At 39.6% G+C, this 25,905-nt stretch overlaps 2 protein-coding genes across 2 annotated transcripts; one reads left to right on the plus strand and one right to left on the minus strand.

The window, feature by feature from the left end:
- Positions 1 to 10,537: 10,537 nt before the first annotated feature.
- Positions 10,538 to 12,939, minus strand: LOC115727558 (clavaminate synthase-like protein At3g21360). Its single transcript, XM_030657792.2, has 3 exons — positions 12,484 to 12,939; positions 11,548 to 11,801; positions 10,538 to 11,093 (listed from the first exon to the last, which is right to left on the minus strand). Exons 1-3 carry the CDS (start codon positions 12,850 to 12,852, stop codon positions 10,748 to 10,750), a joined length of 969 nt encoding a protein of 322 aa, XP_030513652.1. The 5' UTR covers positions 12,853 to 12,939; the 3' UTR covers positions 10,538 to 10,747.
- A 6,956-nt stretch (positions 12,940 to 19,895) lies between these two features.
- LOC115725854 (protein CHUP1, chloroplastic) lies at positions 19,896 to 25,901 on the plus strand. The gene is made up of 9 exons (XM_030655499.2): positions 19,896 to 20,466; positions 20,668 to 20,759; positions 20,906 to 21,658; positions 22,170 to 23,552; positions 23,638 to 23,769; positions 24,214 to 24,395; positions 24,659 to 24,770; positions 25,175 to 25,318; positions 25,616 to 25,901. The coding sequence occupies exons 1-9, from the start codon at positions 20,352 to 20,354 to the stop codon at positions 25,712 to 25,714; spliced, it is 3,012 nt and encodes a 1,003-aa protein (XP_030511359.1). The 5' UTR covers positions 19,896 to 20,351; the 3' UTR covers positions 25,715 to 25,901.
- The last annotated feature ends 4 nt before the right edge of the window (positions 25,902 to 25,905 follow it).

Consider the following 25,905-nt stretch of genomic DNA (forward strand, 5'->3'; position numbering starts at 1 on the left):
AGATCCAAAAGCTCCTTTTCAATTCATATCCGCGGTCAATACCAATTCCCATTAAGGGTGATTACTGCTAGATCATGGAGATTAAAAGGATTAAGGGGAGAATCGACCTGTAATTGGTAATAGTTGAAAGTTGACCAGTGAGAGGAAAAAGTGTCCAAAAAGCCTTACGTCTTTTGCATTAGTGCCAAATTCAATATTAAACATTTTTAATTGTGCTAATTTAATCCTAAATTTTTTATTTCATCTGTGCCAATTAAGTCCACGCAGCCAATTTTGGTTAGAAATCGCTAACGTGGATTGAGGTCATTCTACATGCCACGGCCGATGTTGACATGAATATTATTCAATATTTTTTTAAAATTTTAAATAATATTTTCGTTTTTTACTTTTTTTTGTTTTTGGATTAAAGGACAACAAAAGTAAATGAAAAAGAAATAAAAATCTGAGAAAAAATTTAAAAGTCTGCCCTTCGCCGACCCTTAGTCCAAAAAAAAAAAAAGTAAATAAAAAAAAATAAAAATCGAGGAAAAGTTAATAATTTTTTAAAAAATGTGCACAACAGCGCCGGCTGTGCCACATAGGATGACCGACACTTACGTCAGCGATTTCCAACCAAAATTAGTTAAATGGACTCAATTGACATAAATGCAAAATATATAGGACTAAATCGACACAACTAAAATGATAGGACTGATTGACACCAATGCAAAATGTTTATCATTTTTTTGACACTTTTTTCTCTCGGGAGAGGCATGCATTACGCGCACTATGGATGAATAATGGGGTGCCCTTAAAATTGTGGCCTTGCAAAATTTGTCAGCTTGTTAATTAGGCTCATATGCCTATCAAACTGGGGGGAAAGAGAGACTAAACTGACTCGGATTCCTTTACTTTGCTGCCAATTTTGGTAAAGGGAATACAATGAATTTTCTCTATTCGGATCCAATTTCTTTCTGGGGCGTACTAGTGAGGTAGTTGGCTTAGTGTTAAAACTATCATCTGACTTTCAAAAGGTCACGAGTTTGATTTACGTTATGGGCGAACCTCTGAATTGCTCGTACTGTGTCGCCCAGCTGTAACATGTGCCTCATGTAAGAGAAATCCGGCGTCTTAGTCGGGGTGTGGCAATGGCTCGCCAATCTCGGACCTTTAAATCACGAGTTAGGCAGAATAACTATGATACAATGCCAAACACTTTGTGTTGGTGGCAGGTGCGAGATCCTTATAACAACTTTCAAAAGGAATGGTTGTCCCTCCTGTCACTTTTGCCAATATAGAAATATGCGTAATGTGGGTGTGTGTGGCGACATTGGTCTTTGATTATCTTTAAGGGATTCAACTCTCCTGTCCAACTTTCGTTCCGATCTCTTTCGCATGTAGTCACGTCAAAGCATGTTGCCGTAATCTCCTTGCAAAATTATCTGTCAAAATCAAGAGCCGATGCCAGTTGGGAACTAAAAGTCCAACCAACTACAACTTTCTTAGGCAATGATCATTGCAACAGCGGTGTATTTTACTGTTGCAACTCATATTTAGAAAGTATATAGAGGAATTAGAATCCATAAGATAATATATACGTTTCGACTTTGTCAATCCTGCAGCGCTAAACTAGGAAATGACGGGATTAATTTAGAGTAAGTGGACTGGTTAAGGAATGAGATTAAATTAAGGAAGGAATAATCTTGTTGACAAGTTAACTTGCACATAGAGCATTTTAAAAATTAAAGAAGCGTCCTTCATAAGAAACTAGGACAAGGGCATAAAAGATAGGTGGTGATGGGGATGGAAAACTAAGGTTTCATCCTCTCATCACTTGGACTTGGTACCCAAGAACAATCCAAATCAATGGAAGAAAAATTTAAATTAAATGAAGAATTGGAGACTGAAAGCTAAGTCTCATTTCACAATTTGAAAATGCATCTCAAACTGGAAATTCAAGAGAAAAGGAAAATAGCGGCAAGCGGTTCTAATTAATGGCCCCATCTAATAGATGCAAACATCGCTGCAATTAACCATCTATATATTTTGTTAAAAGAGACTTTAACACATTACATATGTTGAATTTTAATGAAGGGAGTTTTTTCCTTTTCTAAATGAAAACTCAAGAGTTTTCCAAAAAAAAAAAAAAAATGAATGTTGAGAGGTGAAAATATCTTAACAATGAGCACTAAACTTAAGGGTATTACCTCTAGCTACCTTAATTAAGGGTATTACCTCTAGCTAGAATTAATGACATGTTAAGATTAGAGATGTTGTTCGAGCAATATGGACAGTGGAGGAGGATGTCTAAACGGTGGGGAACAATCGCTATCAACATCTAATCGCGCATTTAATTTATCTATCCGTATATGACCCGTATAATTACCCGCTAAATGTAATGAAAAGAAGAATGCACAGATCGTGCAAGGTCAGCATAGGAAGGTTTAGAACCGGATTCGTGGCACTTTTAGATATTGACCGGCATTCAATGGTTTTCTGCACTTCGAGAGCTTTGATCAGAAGGAGATAAGTTTTAATGGGTCAGAGACTTGTGGATGTGGGTGGTTGAATTTAATGGCAGACAAGTGAGTTTTGGACCTGATTTGTTAGTTGTGTGGCGACGAAATCTAAGTTTATATCTGGTTCCGATATTAATGGCTCATTAACGTTTGACAAGGCACTAAACTCCTAGTGAGGCGTCACTCTAGGACTCTACAAATGGTACCAGCAAGTTCGAGAGGAAAATTACAGAAAAATCATAAACTTAGTGCACTTGTGTCGATTTAGTCCTAAACTTTTTATTTGTGTCAATTGAGTCATAAACATTTTCACGTTTTCTCAATTGAGTCCATCCGGACAAATTTAGCCGAAAATCACTAAAATGAACTCCAGTCGGCCTATGTAGCACGATGGGCACCGACACTGACATTTTTAACGATGTTGCAATGTATTTTTAAATTTTCATAGATATTTTTCAAATATATGTTTTATTATTTGTTTCTTTTTCTCTTCTTTTCTTTACTTTTTTGTGAACCGAGGGTCGGCAAGGGCGTCGCAGCCCTCTTTCAGGCCCTCGCCGGCTATCGTGAGGCCCCACAACGGTTTCTCCCTATTTTGGTGAGGTCTCGATGCCCTCGCCCGATGCTGACCAGGGAGTTGCAACCCTTGCCTAGAGCTGAGAAGGGCATCCCAACCATCGCTAGCCCTAAGTTAAAAAAAAAGTAAAGAAAAGAAAAAAGAAATTAAAATTTTTAAAAAACATTAAAGTATTATTAAAAATGTTTATGTTAGTGCCGGCGGTGCCATATAGGATGGTCGGCGTCCACGTTAATTATTTTCAGCCAAAGTTGGTCAAATTGACTCAATTGATAAAATGTGAAAAGATTTAATACTTAATCAGTACAATTAAAAGGTTTAGAACCGAATTGACATAGGTGCAATAGGTTTAGTACTCAATCAGTAATCCTCTCTAATTAGTCTTAAACCTATTGTATGGATGTTAATTTAGTTCTAAAGTTATATATTTTTTGTTAATTTAATCTTAGACCTTTGCGTGAAGTAAAAATTTAATCCATCCTTGAAAAATTTTCTTGGAAATCGTTGATAAGGTGGTGTGGCATATAGGATGGCTGGCCATAAGTAGATCGTTACGTCAATGATTTCCAGTGAAAATTGATCCGAGGGATTACATTGTAATTTATCGTTAAGGTTTAGGACCAACATGGCAAAATAAAAAGTTTTGGACTGAATTTACATTCATACAATAGGTTTACAACTGATTGGGTAATTTTTTCAATATTACTTTGTCCCTCTCTTTGGTGACATCCGATAAAACTAGTAACTCACATAAATATTATTTTTTTTATTAAAAAAAATCAGATTAGTTTTGGTAAGTAACTCAAAGGAGAGTTGGTAAACAAAAAATAGTCGGTAATCCATCGGGCAAAACAATGGTAAATCACGTAAGTAATGTCAACAAATTCATATAAGAGTCGAAAAAACTTTGGGTTTTTTGTTGGAAAAACAATTAAAAGTTGGTAAATTGAAAATCAGAGGTGATAAATTTAAAAAAAAAAAAACAAAATAAACGTGGATAATTAACTCAATCAAGAATTGGCACAACAAAACTTCTTGATGATTTAATTGGAAAAATTGCTAAGTCGCTAAAATAAGATTCGAAAATTCACCAATGAGTTGATAAATTTCAAGTTTTTATAAGAAAGACAAATAAAAATTGATAAAAGATTAAAAAAAAGGCCAATAATATCCAAACTGTCAAAAAACTTCATAAAGATTGGCACTGGTCAGTTATCGGTTAATTCTATGGCCAGTAATTTTTTTTATCAATGGTATTTTAGACTTATCAGCTCTTTCAGAAATGTACCCAAATGGAAAAATCATTCTTTTAAGCAGAATAATAACAAGCAGGAGTTAAGCTCTCATGTCCAAATTTCGAATTGTTGCAAAATTCCATTAAAGCATAAAACTGGCGCAGCCTTTATAAGCGTTTGCACAAGGATGGAAAATCAATATCACACGGTAGTTGACAAAAAACATGAATCTACCTCATTAAGCCAATCATGTATGAGTTTTAGGCGGCCTACAAGTAGCTCCCTTTCATAACCTAAAAATCTAAGTTTTTTAGGTATGTTCACACTTGAAAGATGACCGATGCATTCATCCGATACATAACATTGATTGGCATTGAAAAAGGATATTTCAGTCCAATCAAGTCATCGTTGAAAAAACTTCACAAGTTAGATCGAGAAAGAAATGCTCTTTGGCCTCATTTGGTTCCATGTACAAGGAGCCCTCGATCGGATTCTCATTGCAAAAAATGTTATTGCTTGCAATAGGGTTCCCTTTTTCATTGTTTGGATGATAGAATAGTGTGACCTTTTTTCACCAGGTTATTCAACCATTTATGCATATCTTATGCATACATACAAAGCCAGCCAAGTCTACTCTTAATGAGAGGTCCTCAATCACGCTTCTCATGACTTTGGAGAAAGATAAACACACGTTCCTTGCAACATACAATAAAATATTAAATGTGCTATAGAAAAAGAAGATTTTTATATGATTACGAGGAAGAAAATGGAGAAAGGGAAAGTGAAGGCCCTCTCTATTCAAAATCATTGGGACATGATTCTATGGTTTTCATTTTCATGTATTAGTGAATTGCCTACCTTACTTGGAAAGGTACATCTCTTTCATTATTTTCCAATTTGGGGTAGCTAGGAGGACCCCACGATTCATAGAACAACTTACGGACCCATAATTCAATTAAGTTCCTGTATTTGGTATGTCCAGTAGTTCCTAAGCCATAGTAATTTCTATTTAGTTAATGAAATTTGAATACGTGACATATAGTTTTTTCTGCATTGAAAATTTAATATCATAACCAATTATGTTAATCCTGAAGTTTTAGGGGTGGGTTTTGAAGGCGATTTCTGAGATGTACTGATTGTCACTTTTAGAGGTTTGGATTGGGATGCAAGCTATCACGTCTCGTTTATCTTTCCATTAGTACCTTAGGGTCAAATTTCATGCGATCCACTATCTTGTTGCAGCCATTCTTCAATCCGTTTCATCTTCCCTTTTTGGTCCTAACAATCATGCCAGCAAAAGCTCTTTTCGCGGTGATTATATTATTTGGAAATGTACAAAGTTGACTAAGTTTCATTCATTAAAGTAATCTAATAGATAGGATTGAATTTCTTTTAATATGATTATAAGAGGCACCTCAACAATAAACGAAAGGAGCCAACTTAAAATCTTTATATGCTAGTACGTCTTTTAGCTCGTATGCGATGCAGTGTGATTATTGAAACTATCTTCATTATAAATTGTAACGTACAGATGCTATTAACAGTGTTTTTGAAGCTGGGTTACATTGAAAAGTGCAAATTCTCTTGTTCAATCATGATTTTTCTTTATTAAATTGTCGTGCTTACTTTTATGTGGTGAAACGATATTCATTACAATGTGAAGGTTTCTAATTAATCAAGCGAGTCATAGTTAGAATTTTTAAGTGTGCATGTTGTTTAATTATATTCAAACTTTTTCTCTAATCATAAATTAGCCCATCACACGTCACTTTATGAGAATAAGAATATTGTATAAAGCATAACGATTGGATGGATTTCAAGAATCAAAAATTTTCTTCCGTGATTTAGGAAAATATAGAGATTCTTACTCAAACGATTATTCAAATTAGAGAATTTCAAGTGTGTACTTTACTGTATCTTGAGTGTGATTTCACAAAATTGCCTAACAAACAGTATGACACTAAGAGCTTCTCGTAGATGCAAAAATCGAGTGACATTGGACAGAAAAAAATTATGCTTCGTCAAAAGATTGCTCAAATTTGTGTAACAATCACATGAAATAATTTTTCAAAAGTTTTCTCGATTTGATGAATTAAAAACATTGCTTCATAGGCTTTTCGTAAGTGCAAAAATCAAGTAAATAATACGTCAAAAATAAGTATTTATTTTCAACCAAAGTCAGCTGGATCTCAAGCAGGCAGTCGGTTATCTTCGAGTCTAATATGTGGGCAGCACCCCATCCATGGTTGCTGCTCATACATCCACCGTCTCCCCTTTGCCAATTGCCATAGGTTACCAAGGAGCTCTAGCATGTCAACGTGCAGATTGCCAAGTGCTAGGACCAAGTCTTAGCCTCAGTCTCGCCTTCTCACTATCCTCTCCACCCGAACTGCATTTAGGGAACATGGGCGCGGACGTGATCCCAACCTGACATCTTTCTTGAGCATTCAAGTGAACAGGGAGATTTTGAAACAATCAATAATATCTCGACACCCTTATATTCATGAGCTCGAGACCCATAGTCACTTTGGTGATTCAGTCGAACCCGGCTATGTTATCGAAACTTCAAATGAATTACAACATGGAAGTTTTCAGTTACGAGGATGTGCCATTTGATACTATTGCAATTATAAGGCGGAGTCGAGGTAGTGTTGAAACATGGGATGCTTCTGTTTTATATGATTGGAGTCTTGATGCATTTGATCTGTTTCAAATGCAGCGAAGACAAATTATGTAAAGTGATCAGAAAGAAGAAAGTGCTTTGAAGTAGGATTTAAATGGTGACTTTTCTTATTGTATTGAGGATGAGTAATTTGAGTTTTAATTGTGCCGTCTTTGAACTTGTACTTTGATGACCTAGACACAGAATATTTACAATATGCATTTGACATTAGAAAAACAAACTTTAGCTTCATTGAGAAAATAATCTATAGTGTACATGAGAAATTCGCAAATGGTGTTTCGAGAAGTTTACCTTTAAAACAAATTGAAAAAGAAATAAAGATGAACCCACTAAACTGAATTCTCTATTGTTAGAGATATAAGAGTATTAAGATTTGAATAGGTAAGACCATTTTAGGGTTAGTAGATTTTTTGGATTCTAAGACCATATGGGCTAATGTTGGGCCATTTTAAGACAAACATCAGATAATACTTTGTATTGCTTTGAATGTCGGATGATCCAAATGAGGAAAACCTTATATGGATTAAAGCAAGCACGTCATGCTTGCTATGACTTGATATCAGCTTCAATGGATCGCATAGGTAAGGTCTGGGCTGCCACCGAAGGAGGCAGCTTGGAAGTTGCCTACACACATCATGAGGATCACGTATGTTGCTCGCTAGCCAAAGATACAACCTACGTTGCTTGACCCAAGGTGAAACAGATCTTGCTTGGGCATAGCTTGCTGGCATTGTGCGACCATTGGCAAGCTAGATCTGGAGCCCGACAAGCATCGACTACAGGACGCGAGACCTCGGACATCTATTTATACTAGATGACCTAGGTACTTCAAGTCTTGTTATTCCTTCAGGCAATGTGGTCAACCGGTTGTCTCACGGAACCCTCGATCCTTGACAAAGACTTGAAATTGGTAACATTTAAGTGTTACATAAAAATGGCGACGAAGATGTAATAATCATATACACAGCGACACAATACTAAAAAACTGGTAATAAAAGATAAAAACATTTTCTGCAACACCCATTTCTTCTGCTTCTTCAATACCTCCTCTCCCTCCTCCTCCTTTTCCCCAAACTTTGAGCGGGTATAACTTTTTTGTCCAATATCTCATTGACTCGATTTTTGCACATACTACAAGTTTATGACCCGACTGCTTCAATTATGTGATTCGATATTAAAAAGATAGTGTTGAAGTCGCAAGTTTCCAAGAATTGAACCAAACACATTGATACATTTCAAACGAAACCTTCATCTTTTTAGAACAAGCTGATCAATTCATATTTTCAATCCTTTTGAATTCAAACTTTGAAAGCGAGAGGGCTTTGAAATAGGATTTAGAAGATGAGTTTGAGTTTTAATTGTGAGGTCCTTGAATTTAGACTTGATTATATTAGGTACATAATATTATCAATATGCATTTGACATTAGAAAAATAAATTTTAGTTTCATTGAGGAGATAATTTATAGTGTGTAAGATAAAATCCCAAATGATATTTCGAGAGTTTTACCCTTTAAAAAATTGGAAAAGCAACAAAGATAAAAACTAAATTCTCTATTTCTTTAGATATAAGAGTATTTGAATTCTAAACCCACCGAGCTAATGTAGAATTGGTCTTGTTGAGAAAATCAATACAAAGAAGCCCTCTATTCTCGGCCAGTGATATTTTGTATGGGTTGGTTCTGATCATATTCTTTCCTGTATTCGCATTTATCCATTGACATCCATCACACACTCTCTTCTATCCTTACTTCCATGGACTTCACCCAAAACGGCATTCGCCTATGCCGCGCCCGCGTTAGTTGGTGCAAATTTGAAGAAAAGCACAACATACACATACAAGAAGATCATAACTCCCACATTGGTCACCTAGTCACGCAACCACCGTTGTCTAGCGGAAGCGGTGCTTTTCGATCATTTCATGTTCTCATCATGCCTCATCGGCTGTACATCTAGTGGAAGCCGCGTTTTAAACTTTATTTTTGCAAATACAAAAAGCGCATGACTAGATTGTTTAAAAAATGTGATTCGATTTTCAAAAATAGTGTAGGAATATGAATTTCAAATAATTTGACCGGAAAAAGAGCCATGTTGTTTAATTGGAATCCGATTGTAGTAACATGGATTGGAATCCGATTGTAGTAACATGGATATTAGAAAATTCTAAAGCTCAAGAGGACACATTTAAATCATGTGATTGGGAAATTTTTTGAATACTAATATTTTTCTTTAACCTAAATTTGCTCAAATTTTGACCGGGAATAACTTTTTCATCTAATATTCCATTGACTCGATTTTTGCACATGCTACAAACTTATTTCCCAATTGTTTTACATATGTGATTCGATACTAAAAAAAACAATGTTGGGATCGTAGATTTTCAAAAGTTAGCAAACGGATTGTTACCTTTTAAACGCAAGTTCATCTCTTTAGTACAAGCTGATCAACTCACATTTTTTAGCCCTTTTGAATTCAAACTTTGACAGCTAATGCATTCGGGTCTTATGTAAAGTGGAAAGGGGACAGAGCTCTGAAGTAGGATTTCGTTCATTTATAAGATCACTTTGTTTATTGAATTGAAGATGAGGAGTTTGAGTTTTAATTGTGACGGGTTGAACTTGGACTTTGATGATAATTTATAGTGTGCATGATAAATTTCACAAACGGTTTTTGAGAGGTTTACCTTAAAATTTTTGAAAAAGCAACAAAGATAAACTTACGGGACTACATTCTCTACTTCCAGAAATATAAGAGTATTGGAAAACTAAACCCACTCAGCTAATGCAAAATTGGTCTCTATGAGAAAATCAATAGAAAAAGAAAATAATGAAGACGGCCAATTTCAATTTGCGGCAAAATATTTAAATTGTTAAGACCGTTTTAGGGTTGGTAAAGTATTTGGATTGTAAAACCATATAAAAAGAAACAAAACTGTTATGTGATGAAGAGGAAGACGCAATAGTTAATAGTGATATACACAGCGAACTCAATAACGATAAAAGGCAATAGAATATTTCTTTCATTCACATGGGTCATTTAAGTTTTCATTTAGGCCCATTCCATCAAACGAAAACTTTAATATTTTCATTGCCATTAAAAGTGTGATTGAGTCATAAAAAGTCTTGTACAATAGAATTACGTCTTAAAACTTGAAGACGTTGCGCAATCAAAGTGTCTCATTTCATATTCGCCTATGTCATGTGAAGGAAAAATCCGAGGGGCCATTTTCATTTTCCCTCTCTCGCGTGGTTACGAGACACTAATCTCTTAAACAACATGGAAGCGAAACATTTGAGAGCATTCTGCCATGAAAAATAGTTCCAGAGATAAATTGTGACTTGTCTAGCGTTTGAGATCTTTCAACACGATCGAAAATTACGTACCTTGTGGAGCTCTTGGAGCTCTTTCATTCCACAAGGAGAGTTTGTATATGGATATCAAATTCCATCATAAACACCAGAAGAGGAAGTGAACAGCAATGGGAATTTCATAAAGTAAAAATTCATTTATAGATCGGAAGACCTCACATCAGGGATCCTCACCTCCCCTGCCAAGTTGCGAGGGGGAGGGATGACGTGGGAGCTCGGATGGTGGCGGCGACAGCTCGCGGCCATTATTATAGATAGTATAACTTCAATAACCAGATCACTTTTATTCATGCTTTGCCCTAGTTCATTCCACTTTCCCCTGGCTCCGTGTAACCTATTTCAAAGCTTTCCAGAGCACGACTCCACCCAAGAAACACTCGGGACCAGATCACTTGCAAGTAGCCACCAAAACTTTCCTTGGTGGGAGCGATGGCCTACGTCCATGAAGCAAGGCCATGTTGTCGAAGAAGAGGACGTCGCCCTTCTCCCACTTGAATTGGATGCTCTCCTCGTCGAGGATCTCACCGCACCGCTTCACCACGTGGTCTGGGATCTCGGTCCCATCGGCCATCGTGGCCGAGCTGATCTCCTTCCCGTGCATCCCCACCACGGTGTTGTACCACATCCTCCTTTCTTTCCTTCCCTCGAACACCCTTGTGAGGGGTCGTGGGCAGATTATCGTCTTCAGTCCACCGTCAGGCAGCCATTCCACGTCCATTCCCATGGCCTTAACCCTTCAAAATATTATTCGCAGTGGAATGAAATTGCAATTTCCCTCGCTAAGCTTTCGTAAAAAGCAAAATCAAAATTAGATAAATGCTGGCGTTTTCGGTGTGCTGCAATTTATCCATCGTGTGAAAATCCAAATTATGTAAACAGGGGTCCTAGTAGAAGCCTCAAATATTACATATTGCAACCCAAACTCATATTTGCGAAAAGGGTTCGTATAAAGGACACAATTTGTGTGAAATTTGATTTATACGGGCTTTGAATACATAATAAAAATTGTTATGAAGTTCATTTTACGCAGATTATGTATAAACTATCAAAGTCCTCTGCGAAAACAATGCTAATTTCTTCCTGCTTCAATTTTGTACCCGCTACTGAGCTATAGTCTGCGAAAATTAATCCTTGTTGTGATGACGAATAGAATACGGAAATAATCACGAACTGTATCTAAGAGCATACCTTCTCTCGGCTTCGGCCGGGTCAGGCGTGCCAAAAGCATCCTGCCAGCCGCGGCCCCTCATGGAGGAAGTGTTATTGCTGCTCGGGGCCGTGAAGGTGTACATCAGCCCCTTCTTCTCCATTTCCTCCACCTCCTCTGGGAACTCCTCCAGCATCCGCTCCGTCACCCGGAAGCTCGGTACAAACGGCGTCTCCCCTCCCTCTGGCGGCGGCACCTCGCAGAACAGTATCACCTTCTTGGGGTTTTCCTTGAACTGTTGCATCCACAGTAGTTGGTGTTCGTTTTATAAGTAGTTCCTATTTAGTTTGGTCACCACTCAACAGAAGAGTGACTCGATTGAAAACAACTTCTGCCAACTTGGTAAGCTGAAGTCTACTCTCTATAGAGAACTAGTCAATTTCAATTAAAAAATTATGAACTTGAATTATAACGCACATTTACTGCACGTAGCTTTTAATTAGTGTTTGATTGTTCTCTAACGGACAAGGAGAATGTAGACTAGAAAAAGGACATACTTCTGTCAATCATTGTGGATACAATTGCTTATTGAAGAGTAATACTCTTCATTTCAATTCGTTGAGGTGATGGAATGAATAAACATGTAAGAAAAGTTAAAGTCGGACACTCCCATTTGAATCCTGATGCATTCCATTCACTCTGTTAGATTACTCAACCGTGAGAAGGGCTCCCTTTGATCGGCCCTCGGATTTCTTCTAAGATATAAACTAAATCAACTAGAGCCAGCGATGCGGCGAATCCAACTTTCGTGACGTGACGAATCAATCTAACTCGATGTTGGATATGTATCTTGAAACTTCAAGATTAAAAGAGTTTGCCGGCGCGTATGAAAGTGAAATCTATGTCAAAAAGCCAAATGATGTATGAACTGTGAAAGATGTTTTCGTCACGATGGATGTTTTGACTTAGTCACTCACCAGAACCATCTCATGGTGGTAGTATATGAACTCCGACAGCGGGCCCTCGTTCGCAGTCCAAATCCGCTTGTAGATGTGAGTCCTCGGCGCGGGCCCGATGTAGCGGATGTCCTCCCACCCACAAGCCTCGACAATCTCATTGAAGTCCTCGGCGTTCTTCACGTCGAAACCGCGGAGCAGAACTGCGCTGTTCTTGATGATCATCTGGTCGAACCATTCCCTGTTCTTCTTCAGGGCGGCGACGAGCGACCCGGCGTCCCCTCTGGCAGGCTCCGGCGGGAGCAGGACGAGGGGCATCACCTCGCCATCGACCACCTTCTGGCCTTGGCACTCTCCGATCTTGAAGTCCTTGTCGGTTGAGGCTTCCATCGTGATAACAAATTTGGTAAATTATTGCACTCAAAATCTCTCTCTCGCTCTCGATCGATCTCGAGTGTTGAATTCCTTTTCTGGGTTGTGTTTTTCCTTTTTCACGTAGTTTGATACTGGGGTGGTGACCTATTTATATAGGCGTGCTTGTGGTGATTGATTTTCGGGCTAAACAAAGTACATATTATAAGAAATCATAGTGGGGCATAGTTTATGATGATCGTGATAAACTGGAATCAAAGAGAACTAATGGCACGACATGTCGAAGATTCTTCGGGGTGTCGTCTTGCGAGACAGCCGTAGCTGTTTGGGATCTAGTCGTCCGATCGGGTTTTGTCCCCAACCGAGCCCCAGCTAATAAGCCAAGTGTTCGTCGTCTTTGAGAGTCGTCTCGTCTCCACTTAGTTTCTTATTAATAACGCCTAATTTCGAGGTTATTACAAGCGCCACGGGGGAATTACTCAAGCTAACTAATAGAAAAAAAAAAAAATAGTTTTCGAGACACTTCCGCAAATGAGAAAATTACTAATCTTGACCATGCCACACTTATTTCGAATTCGAATGGCGAATTTTTAAAATTTCCAAGGCACGTTTGATAAGATTTTAACAAGTGCTCGAGGCACTCTTCAATATTTACCTTTCGTTTTATTAAGTTACGCTAGTTCGGAGACTGTCATCACTAGGAGTTTGAAATTGCGTCGGCTTATAGCTGCCGCTGCTTGAGAAGAGTCCCGCTTTGATTCTATGGTCATGAAAAGAATCGGTATATCCTTCTTCATCCCGCGCCAATGGCGACAATTATGGGATAAACTTCGACAGACAGCGTTTAGAGCACACGCTCTTGCGAGACTAAGGAATGTACCTTCTAATGAGGAGCATTTTCACACAAGACACGGCACTTGTGAGCCCGCGAAGCTGTTTCTTTGAGCTCCCGAAAGACTTTTAGCACCAAGCCGAAAGACCGATGAGCATGATACTCGTGCAGGACCTAGGATTCTCCAAACGAGGCGTGAATCATACCCGCATAGTAATCACAGAGACGGACAAGTTACGTCGATTCAACGTCAGTCCAATTAAATAGACATTTGATAAAACCAAAACAAGACAACGCGTTAATGTTATCAACAGCGCACCTGAAGACAAGCTTTGGAGCTTTTTCCAACCAATTTCTCGAGTGGCGATTCGTCCGCTTCACCGCGAGAACTCAGAACGGGTGGCCCCGAGTTCCGAGGGAATGCGCATCCTTCCAAGTGGAACGAGCCACGAGTACCCTCTTCCATGTTTGAATAAGCTCCAAAAAATTCGTTCAGGTATAGGTTTAAGCTGTCCTCAGGAATAAGGTGGATTGTTCTTTGATGATGCCGAAAAGCATTTGATACCGCCTTAAATGGCTAAAGCTTGGTTTCGAGATGTGGGAGATGTTAGAAGTATGCCGTAAAGTAACCATGTAATAGTAACATGTTGGGATTTCAGTCGTACTTTTAATCTTATTATGGCAAAAATATATTTATTTATTTGTCCAATTATTTATATATATAAATAATTCCATAAGATCAGTGGTAACTGGACTTTTTCTTGAGACATTAAGATTTATGTTTGACGGATTCACAGTTAAACTGAATCTTTAAATTGTTCCCGATCGATGGATTATTGAGTGGATATTAATAATCCTGTTGAGACCGGTTTGTTCTTAACTTCACAATTAAGTAATTGGGAATGACGATTCACAAGGAATTGGATATTGTGATGCTCAAGTTAGAACACAGATACTTGTATCATATAAGTTCATTGAACTTGACACGCATAGAACGATGACCAATATGGTAGCTTTTTAGCGTGGTCAATGTCTAATAGTTCATGCTCTAGTCTTGTGTAAATAATCTTTAGACCCGAGGCACAGTGTTGACTTGTGTGTTGGATGATTGTAGTTCACATGTGCGCATATTGGCAGTTCGTTGATCTGTCTATGTACTTGATGGTCATAGTTGATTCACATACGAAGTTACATGTGTGAGCAAAATGGAATTTATCTCCTTATTACATGCAAGGTACCATAATGATGTCCTATGAGATTTGATCATGGCATTGCATTGAAATCCTTGGCTGGGTTTGTAACCAAGAATAAAATGTTTGTCTCGTATAAAAATGCATGTCGATTAGATTTGTGTATATGATCGAATTAGTGGTTTGGCAAATATCCCATAATCTTTGTTTGATCGAGACATAGTAAGACATATCGATTGAATTACACTATAGCCCGTAGCCGATTGGTTCATTATGTTAATAAAGTATTCACACTGTCTGAATAACCATAACATATTGCTAGATGTCAATAATAGTTTGTAGAACCTAGAGGTTGATCGGCACAATCAATTTTCTTGAGAGTATTAATGTGTTAGTGCAATTATTACTATCAGCTTAATGATGAACCTAGAGATGTCACATACCTTAACCAATACATGATGACGTCTAATGGGAAAGACATTTGCAATTACTGCTATCAAATTAAGTCGAGCTGAAATTAAATTAATAAAATTTCATTTTTGGTCATGAGCGCGTGTGCATTTGCACATGGACGAACAAAGTGGACATATATTAACATGTCTAAAATGCACACATGCTAGTGATGTACCTTTTTGTTTATATAATAATAATAATAATAATAATAATAATAAAGAAAGAAAATAAGTGCACGCACATGGTCAGCAGTAGTTGCTGACCGTGTGCATGTGCACACGCGCGGTTTGCGCGGTTGCTGATTGTGCACGTTGCGCAACTCTACATGATGAGCAGCCCCCGCTGATCGAGCGTGTTGTGAACGCAGAATTAGATATTAATCGGCAACAGTTGCAGATTAGTGCATAGCGTGCTTGAGAAAAATGGTTTTCTCTCCCAATTGTGTCCAATGTATTCTTGAGAGAGCAGAAAATTTCTCTCTTTTGTGAGTGCTGCCACCGAAAAATCAAGAGGGCGGAGAATTATCTCCAAGAGATTGCTGGAATAATTAGTGACTATCCACGAGTTCGTTCTTCCGTTCGTCATGCGATTGAAGGTGTGTCTGAACTAGAGGTCCATGCTTGTGGGGCTCAAACTGAAAAACATCTAAACCAAGTCGTTTTGAACACATTATGAGAGGTAATCCATTTAACCCTCTTTGTTTAGATGATTTTTGATTGAAACACCTGAATAACACTTACGGAGATACATGTATGAATTCTATTTCCGCTGCATTTTTTTATTTATTTTGCTTATACATGTTAAGTGTATCCCAACATGGAATGTAAGAATTCTCGAGAAAAAGAGAAAAGTTGATCCGACTTGCTGATCCCTAATCCACGAAATCAACGAAGAAATGTAAAGGATGGAGAAATAGAGAAAATGAGAGGGAGCGGGAGATGGGGCGGGAGAAGGTGGGTGGGGTGGCTTCAGAGAAAAAGAGAAAAGTTGGCCGGTTCCGCCATTTGGCTACTACTACTGTATATTGGGCCATGACAATTAACAAAAGGGCACTGCCTTAATTAAGAATAAGGCCGTACGGCCGGTAGGGTATAATAATAGGCTCGTATCTTTCGCATGTCGTCCTCTCGCAAAGTGTACGTGACTTCCATTATTGTTAGTTTTCACGAAACCCTACTGTTGTCCCACTCCCATGCACTTAACGCTAATTAATCTCACCTAACCCTTCCACGGCAAATCTCAAACGGTGTCGTCCCTTTCTTCGCGTCCGCTTAATACAAAGTAGCACCTCGTTTGCCGCATTCGGTATCGAAATTTGTCGAATGACCCAATTCAAGAAGCCGTGACGAGCGACCGTCCGACTACCAGCGCGACTACTTATACCACGACAGGAATGGTCTAATTAGCATGGCCACAGGTGACCGATCCGTGATGATGGTTCTACGCCGTTCATCTGACATTTTCCTCATGCGAATCAATGATTCAAAAATCTGCTTATTAGGTCGGGTGTCCATGTGTGCCGCTAGTGGGATCTTAGCATAAGTTGTTGTATATGTCTCTGAAAATGATATTAACATGATTAATCAACTAATTGTGCCCTTATCAGTTGGTCACCTAAATCAACTTTGAACACCTGTCCCTAGAAGCATGCTAGGCTCAAAGACATTTAATATGAAGTGTCATGTTTGACGTCAAGAAGCGTCATGTTCGACGTCACTCGATGGGAACCTAAGATAAAATTTTTGAAAGGAATTTGGAAAATTGGAAAAGCCCGCGTTCTATTGATTTTACACATGCTAATTTCCAAAATGTTGCCACTTCTATCAGATAGATCGGTAAATGTACATATAACCCGTAAGTCGTGGTACCATTACGAAACCCAGAATGTGCTCGTCGACTTTTCTTCTCGATGACCTTAAACGTCGCCGCTTTCATGGAAGTTCACTCCGACCAGGGAATTGCATTTCATGGGCCAAGCAGAGGAAATCAGGGCAGAGACTCGCGACGAGCTGAAACAGATCGAGAGTTGCGATTCTTTAGTTAGGAAGGGACTTGCCGCACCCACGTTCGTTTGCAAAGGCCGAAACTCTAGTCTAACGATTCGTGTTTGGCGACGACCACGCGACGTCGATTTTGTTTACACCAAAAAATGATCAATTTTTAGCCATTATCAATAAGTGATAGAATTACTAGATGAGATGGAAGGTTGGTCATTTATGAACGGAAGTACCGATGACTTGAAAAGAATCGATAGCTCGCCAACAAAGTTATCGACAACACAATAATGTGAATTTATCAATGAGAGCTTTGATATTTCTCGACAAAGTCATCGATACGACGGTGAGCATTCGACAAGAAGATAACCGATGGGTGGTTTTGTCCGTATCTATTAATCTAGGATTCGTGAAATTTCTTTTGGATAAGTGTTCGTGAAGTAATTTCTACTAATCGTCATAAGGAAGCTATTTGTTTATTTGAATTTCATAGTTGTATAAAAACCGGAAGTATACTCTTTGTAAAGCCCATTCAATCAATCACAAAACTAATATGTTTTTTTTTTTTTTAGCTTTTAGTTTCCTCAATTTATCTTTTCCGCAACTTAATATTCTCGTACTTTAGTTGTAATTTCATATATCTTCGTTGTCGATTAAATTTCGGCAAAATTGTTTCAACTTTGACGTCGATTAAATTCCGATGAAGTATATCCGTTCCTTGTGATTCATTTAAACTCATGTTTGGAATCGTCACAAAACCGGTCTCTTCTTAATGAAAATCGAATAGCCAATTTCGGTAATGACGAGACAGATTCCATCAGGTTTTATTTCACCGGCCATTACGAACGCCGGATTTTGAAATTTCACAAAATCCGGATGATCGATCGTGTAGGGATGCCGCGCTGGCACGTCACGTCGTGGCGTCAATACGCGCCACGCTTCCTCACGAAAGTATCATTTCTTTTTCCGGGCCGAGACGACGCTTATCGCGACTCAAACGGAGGCGACGCAAAGAGTCGAAGCGAATGGATTAGGATTGACGATTGAGATGCCATTTGACGTCGGGCAGCATAGCATTATCTAGGAAGCTAAGTACAAAGAATGCGTTTGTCTTGCAGCCTCTATGAAATGTAGGCCACTGAAGAAGAGAAGGGGATAGAATGATTCGGTAGCTCAGCCTTGGTGCTGGGGCCCAGTGGGCCCGAAATGGACTTTCATCTCCCACCTTGCGGATGAGGAAAGAATCCTAGCTCGACCGGGTCGCGCCACCCAGATTCGTCGCTTCAAATCACTGATATTTCACTGTCCGAAACCCGAATCCGCCTGGCCCTATGTCCGGTCCGATGGGAATGACTAATGTCTAGACTTAACTGCGATGAGGAGGCCTTAATGGACAGAATTAGTCATCATATAGACGTGCGGCTGAGTTATTACAATTTTTCTTGAGGCTTCTGCTTTCTTAAAGTCTCTCGATATGCAAATGAGCCGATTGGGGGGCGGGAGGGAATTCAAAATTGGACAAGAGCCGTGTTCCAAGAAATTAAACACGTAGTCCGATGGTCGGTGCCTCTGCTTGGTTTGTTTTTTTTTTTGGTAACACTAAGAACCCTAGATTTATATACGTGTAACACATTCATCTCAAACTTTTACCGATATGACACATTTACCCTAAGTTTTTCTTGTAACACCAAAAAAAGGGTCAAACGGGTACAAGTTCGGGATAAACGTGTCGGGATAGACATAGTTTAGGATTTCTTAGTGATTTGTTCCTCAAAAGAATGCAAATAAAGAGTCAAAACATCGGCATAGAAAATTTAAGATTGACAGTAGTTCTCCAGAGTGAAAAACAACATCCGACTTGAAAAAAAAAATCAGACTAATTTATCCGTGCAACCTTTGATTTCTTGGGTATGCCCCAGAAAAGAAATGAAAAACAGCAGCTTTGCTCATGATCATTCCTATTGATGACATCCACAAGATTCCAAAAGAGAGTGCCCGTCCCCGCCATTTTCATGTCATCGCAGATAAACCCAAAAAGCCAACCGAGGCAAATGCTTCCCAGAGAAGCCAAAAAGGCATGGTTTGCATTGCTTGTGTTTGGCTACCTTTAGCTTTTAGCCCCCATTTAGCTTTTTTGATCTTTCCCCCCCTCCGACGCTTCTCCGTTCATCTTCTAAAACTGCTCGAACCCGATTCGGTTTTGTCTTGATTAACGCTACAGCCAACTATCATCTGATCTTGCTCTGACCCGAATTCCCGTGTCACCTCAGCGGCATTCCATGGCTTGAGTTTATCCATTTATTCATCACGCGATCGAGTTTTGCAGAGAGAAGTGATTGTTCGATAACTTCGAGGAAGAAAAAAAAGCTGCTTTAACGAGGAGACCAGAATCTGTCATAAAGTCACGACCCACAACTCCCTCCTTAACACCCACAGAGGAACGGTCCTTCGGACAAGGAAGATGTTGGGCAGGACGTGTCGGGCTTTTGTTTTTTCGGTGGGGGAAAACAAAAATTAACAGCTTCTGCAGTCATTCTCATATTCCTAGTTTTTGGCTTATTTGAAAGACTGAAGATGTGAAGTAATTAGTCACATGCACGACACCCCCCATTTTTTTTTTCTTCTTTTGACGATGTGTTGAAGAAAATCAAGAAAGAAGTGGAGAAAAACTGGCCACTAGTTATTGGTGGTTGCTGTACCTCTTAGCGGGAAAGCAGTGTTGGAATTCTACTAATTAGAAAATTCGTCTCCTTTTGATTCAAGCAACGAGCGTCCGTCTTATGAAATCCCGATAAGACGATAACGTTCCTTGCGTTAATACTTGGACACACGCCCTTTGTTCCTTCTCGCTGCTTCAACTCTGCAAAGTTTTTCGGACTGCTCTGTGCCTTCCGTTTCTGGGTTTCTCAGTTGCTCTGTTGGTTTCTTTTCCTTTCGGGGATTTGATGGGTTGAAGTCTCATTTATGGGGTTGAGCAGAGATGGGTGCTGGGGCTATGTCTACAGGGAAGTGGAAAGTTGAGTTTTTTGTTATCAAGATTTCACGTACATGATTGTGAGGTTAGGCTTTCTGGTTGCTGCTTCGATTGCAGCTTATGCAGTTAAGCAGCTAAATTTTAGAGGCTCAAAACCACCATCATCTTCCCGCCAGTTCAAGCCTCTAGGTAATGTGATGATTTTTGATATGTGTTGCCTTTCCAGTTGTCCATAGTTTTTTGTACTTTTCTTGAATTGGTGTCTTTTGTGAAATGGGTGGGAAGATATGATATGTTTCGTCATGTTGGTGCCTATATGGTAATGTCTCTGTGTATCTGTCTTTTCGGGGAATCTTGTTCTGCTCTTATGCCGATGATGCTCTTGTCCAGAGAATGGTGGCACAAGCTTTAAGAGGCAGGGAAGTGAGGGAAGAGATGAAGAGCACTCTACATATTCTACTTATGGCCTCAAAGAGGAGGAAGTAAGTATAGATTGTGATTATCTCATCTTTTGATTCGAATGTATAGTGCTTGAACTTGCCAGTCTTCTTTTGTTGGTTAGCTCGAGAAAACTGGGACTAAAAACATGGGTTTCCTTGAAATTATGCTTATTTCCAATTTATTGCAGGAAAAAGAGGAGGAAGAGGAGGTTGAAGTGAAACTGATCAGCAGTGTAATTAACGCAGCTTCGAGCACTGTACCTGACATGGAAACTGAGGACATTTTGCCTGAATTTGAGGATCTTCTATCAGGGGAGATAGAATTTCCATTACCTGATGATAAGTTCGATGATGCAAGCAGAGACAGAGCTTACGAAATTGAAATGGCAAACAGTGCGAGTGAACTGGAGAGGTTGCGTAGTCTCGTGAAAGAATTAGAAGAGAGGGAAATGAAGCTGGAAGGCGAATTGCTTGAGTATTATGGGTTGAAGGAGCAAGAATCAGACATCGTCGAGTTGCAAAGGCAGCTGAAAATTAAGACTGTTGAGATCGAAATGCTGAAAATCACTATCAATTCACTACAGGCAGAGAGGAAGAAGCTGCAAGATGAGATTGCTCATGGAGCTTCAGTGAAGAAGGATCTAGAGGTGGCGAGGAACAAAATTAAGGAACTGCAGAATCAGATTCAACTTCAGGCAAACCAGACAAGAGGCCATTTGCTGTTGCTCAAACAACAAGTGTCTGGACTTCAGGCCAAAGAGGGAGAGGCTGTTAAAAAAGAAGCCGAGGTAGAAAAGAAGCTCAAAGCAATGAAGGAGTTGGAGGTAGAAGTCATGGAGCTGAAAAGGAAAAACAGAGAACTCCAGCACGAGAAAAGAGAATTGACTATAAAACTGGATGCTGCAGAAGCTAGAGTTGCAGCTCTTTCTAATATGACCGAGGTAAGAGTTCTGCTTTATTCTTTGTCCAATTTATTTCTTCTTATTTCGATGTTCTGCTGCATTTATCGAATCTATATAAGAGCAGATATCGTCCCATCCCCAAGTAATGCTGGGACCTTTATCGTTCAACTGTACAGCTTGCGATATCAAGTGATCCTTTTGAATAACCACAAATGATCTCTTAGTTTCTGAATGGCCTTGCATAGTAATTCCAGTTTTGGCAAATCATCATTTTGTCTCCATAGACTGCTGATAGATGACCAAATTCTGAAAAATGCTGATACATGATTCAAATAAGAGGGTTCCGGAAGTAGCGTGCTACATACATTAAAGCATCGGTTGTTGCTGATATTAGAAAAGGCTGCCTTAGCTACTTAATTTACTGGAGGGCATGCCTTTACACTAGCTGATACTATGATTGAGGGGCTATCATCATTGAGAACCTTGTCTTAAGTGGATTAGCAAGTGGCGGACTAGAGTAGACATGTTCAATAATGCTTCGTTTGTGCAGACCGAAAGGGTTGCATCCGTTAGAGAGGAAGTCAACAAGTTGAGACACGTGAATGAAGACCTGTCAAAGCAGGTGGAAGGACTTCAGATGAACAGATTCAGTGAAGTTGAGGAGTTAGTCTACCTCCGTTGGGTCAATGCGTGTTTGAGGTATGAGCTCCGGAACTACCAGACACCACCAGGAAAGGTATCAGCTCGTGATCTTAGCAAGAGCCTAAGCCCCAAGTCGCAAGAGAAGGCCAAACAGCTGATGGTAGAGTATGCTGGATCAGAACGTGGACAAGGAGATACAGATGTCGAAAGCAACTTCTCACACCCTTCTTCTCCTGGAAGTGAGGACTTAGACAATGCTTCTATGGATAGTTCCACCGGCAGATATAGCAGTCTCAGTAGGAAGCCTGGTTTACTGCATAAATTGAAAAAGTGGGGTAGAAGCAAAGACGATTCAAGCGCTTTTACATCGCCGGCAAGGTCCTTCTCAGGTGGGTCGCCTGGCAGGATAAGCATGAGTCTACGACCGAGGGGCCCACTGGAAGCCTTGATGATGAGGAATGCAAGTGACAGTAATGCCATTACAACTTTTGGTAGGATGGAGCATGAATCTCTTGATTCTCCAGACACTCCTACTAGCCCTCAGCTTAAGGGTCAAACACCATCTGGCGATTCGTTGAATGCAGTGGCGGGTTCATTCCAGTTGATGTCTAAATCTGTAGAAGGTGTTCTGGATGAAAAGTACCCTGCTTATAAAGACCGTCATAAGTTGGCATTGGAGAGGGAGAAGCAAATCAAGGCAAGGGCTGAGAAAGCAAGAGCTGAGAAGTTTGGTGATAGGAGTTTCAACATTAACTATGACTCGAGCCGGTCAGACAGGGAGAAAAATATCTCGCTTCCACCAAAACTTTCTCTGATAAAGGAGAAAGTAGTTGTTTCACAAGATTCAGGAGGCCAGTCAGGTGATGCTAAGGCAGATGATCCTCAAACAGTGAGTAGAATGAAGCTCACGCACGTTGAGAAGAGGCCTCTGAGGACACCTCGTCCACCACCTAAACCATCAGGAGCTGCCCCAAGTGTTGCAAATGATTCGAGTGCGGTTACATCTGCAGGCCCACCTATGCCTCCACCCTTGCCAGGCATGCCACTGCCTCCTCCGCCACCACCGGGCGGGCCACCTCGTCCACCCCCTCCACCAGGCAGTCTCCCTAGAGGAACGGGAAGCAGTGAGAAGGTTCATCGGGCTCCTCAACTAGTGGAGTTTTATCAGACACTGATGAAACGTGAGGCAAAGAAGGATACGTCATCTCTTATTTCTTCCACAGCGAATGTGTCAGATGCTAGGAACAACATGATTGGGGAAATAGAGAATAGATCAACGTTCCTTTTAGCTGTGAGTTGTTTTTCATCATGTGCTTATGAAACTTTCCTTCTCTTGTTTTTTAAGTTTATAGAGATATTTCATCTTCCTATTATAGGTAAAGGCAGATGTAGAATCCCAGGGTGAATTTGTCCAGTCCCTAGCTACAGAAGTCCGAGCAGCATCCTTTACCAAGATTGAAGATCTTGTGGCATTTGTCAACTGGCTGGATGAGGAACTTTCCTTCTTGGTAAACAGATTTAATTTTGTTTTGCAACATTGGCTTCTCGCCCTCTCTGTAGAAAAGACCCTTAGACGTCTCTTGTATATGGATTAGGCATCAGGATATATCTCAAGCCTATTAGTGAATCTTAGATCTGAAATTCTAGTCTTGAACTTGATGCCCCTGTACAAGCTGAATTAATCTCTGCAAAGAAGAAGGAGAGAGCATGAAATCGAGATTATAAAGAGTTATTGTAATTCCTTCTGCTCTTGTCCAAGCATTACATATTCCACATGAAGGAATTTAAGAAATTTTTAGTCCTGCTTATCTGATAATCCCTCCAGCTTCAAGCATGTAATTATGCGTGCAAAATCTCCGAATTTTTTGCTGACTTCTGCGATTTCCTTAGTTAATTATACTTCCTGGCTGGCAGAAATATCTAATCCTTTTTGTTTATCCGCCATTAACAAGGTCGATGAAAGGGCAGTTCTAAAGCACTTTGACTGGCCTGAAGGGAAAGCAGATGCATTAAGAGAGGCAGCATTTGAATACCAGGATCTGATTAAACTGGAGAAGCGCGTATCTGCTTTCACCGACGACCAAAAACTTCCTTGTGAGGCTGCACTAAAGAAGATGTACTCATTGCTTGAAAAGTAAGCACCTTTAGTGCGCTCGTACAATAAGAGACCACCCAAATTTGTTCACAATTGGGGATAAGATTTTAGCATTGGAAGCAAAAGAATAAACCTGTCATTCGTTTGCTTCAAAACAATTCGCCATTTAGTACCTTTGCTTCAAGGCTGGCTCTACAAAAATAAAAATCGCCCTAAGTTTTGCACCAGACGAATTGCAGACTGATTAAGTTTTTTCTCTTTTTCACGACATCACGTGCTTCATTTTTCTCTTTCTCTGGCAGAGTGGAACAGAGTGTGTATGCCCTCTTACGCACAAGGGACATGGCAATGTCTCGATACCGGGAGTTTGGAATCCCAGTCGATTGGTTGTTGGATTCAGGAGTAGTTGGCAAGGTACCTTCAAGCCTGTGTTCATTCTTCAATATGCTTAAAGGGAATGAGACGTCTGATTTCATATTTTGTTCCATTTAATTAGTTCCGTTTGCCGACAGAAAAATTAGAACCATATCCTGGATCTATATTCGATACGTAGTGAATCATCTGTAGGCCTCTAAAGGACTTTAGCCCAAGGCAGGTCCGAAGGTACTTTGGAATACTGCATTTTCGGAATGCAAATTGTGACAGTATGCTACTAGTATAGCTGAAACCGGCTTTATTGTGGTCCGGCAAAACTTGGAAGCCTTTTGGTCCTGGAAGAATACATCGTCTGATAAATTCGGTTCCGACGAAACTCTAAATACCAACTCATGCTATATATTTTGTTAAGCTTCTCATCTGATGATTTTCCGTATTTGCAGATCAAACTCTCTTCTGTGCAATTGGCAAGGAAGTACATGAAACGCGTGGCATCTGAACTTGACGCACTGGGCGGTTCTGATAAGGAACCAAACAGAGAGTTTTTGCTTCTGCAAGGAGTGCGATTTGCTTTCCGTGTGCATCAGGTACATCTTCTTTGCTACCTAGTCTTATACAGTTGTGAAAGACAGTGGATGGTTCCTTGATTGTCGTCTCAATTGGTCAAATTTTAATTTTTGGCATAATTTAGAAAAGTCATTGTGAGAAGTCAGTTCCTCCTAGAATTTAAGATTTTAGCATTTTGTAATGCTTCTGCTCTCTCTCCTTTTTATGTGAATCTTCTAAAACTTGAACTGGAGCACTTCCATGCATTGATACTAGAAATCAGATAACATCTTTTGGATGGAAATCTTGAATGATGACCAAGTTATGACCACTTGCAGTTTGCCGGAGGTTTTGATGCTGAGAGCATGAAGGCTTTTGAAGAATTAAGAAACCGGGTCCATTCACAGACCGAAGAAGAAACTAAGCCAGAAGCATGAGTATATCATTTCCTCTTATTTGTATATTGTTTCTTGATCTCCAATTCAATTATGTATATTTTACCGCTTAGCCACATGAATGATTGCTGTATTACTTCCGAGGTTCCTGTTCGGAGTAAACTCGAGAAAGAGAATGTATTTGTGCTATTTTTGTCGCATGGATTCATTTAAAGGTCGATATTTAGCATTTT

This window comes from Rhodamnia argentea, chromosome 6, assembly GCF_020921035.1.
Source record: "Rhodamnia argentea isolate NSW1041297 chromosome 6, ASM2092103v1, whole genome shotgun sequence".
NCBI classification, from domain to species: domain Eukaryota; kingdom Viridiplantae; phylum Streptophyta; class Magnoliopsida; order Myrtales; family Myrtaceae; genus Rhodamnia; species Rhodamnia argentea.

Coding starts and splice junctions, on each gene's coding strand:
- LOC115727558 (XM_030657792.2), bottom strand. CDS start 12,852: ATGGAAGCCTCAACCGACAAGGACTTCAAGATCGGAGAGTGCCAAGGC. Junction 11,802..12,483: donor ACCACCATGAGATGGTTCTG/GTGAGTGACTAA, acceptor TGGATGCAACAG/TTCAAGGAAAACCCCAAGAA. Junction 11,094..11,547: donor CCGGCCGAAGCCGAGAGAAG/GTATGCTCTTAG, acceptor AATATTTTGAAG/GGTTAAGGCCATGGGAATGG.
- LOC115725854 (XM_030655499.2), top strand. CDS start 20,352: ATGATTGTGAGGTTAGGCTTTCTGGTTGCTGCTTCGATTGCAGCTTAT. Junction 20,467..20,667: donor CCGCCAGTTCAAGCCTCTAG/GTAATGTGATGA, acceptor GCTCTTGTCCAG/AGAATGGTGGCACAAGCTTT. Junction 24,771..25,174: donor ATTCAGGAGTAGTTGGCAAG/GTACCTTCAAGC, acceptor CCGTATTTGCAG/ATCAAACTCTCTTCTGTGCA.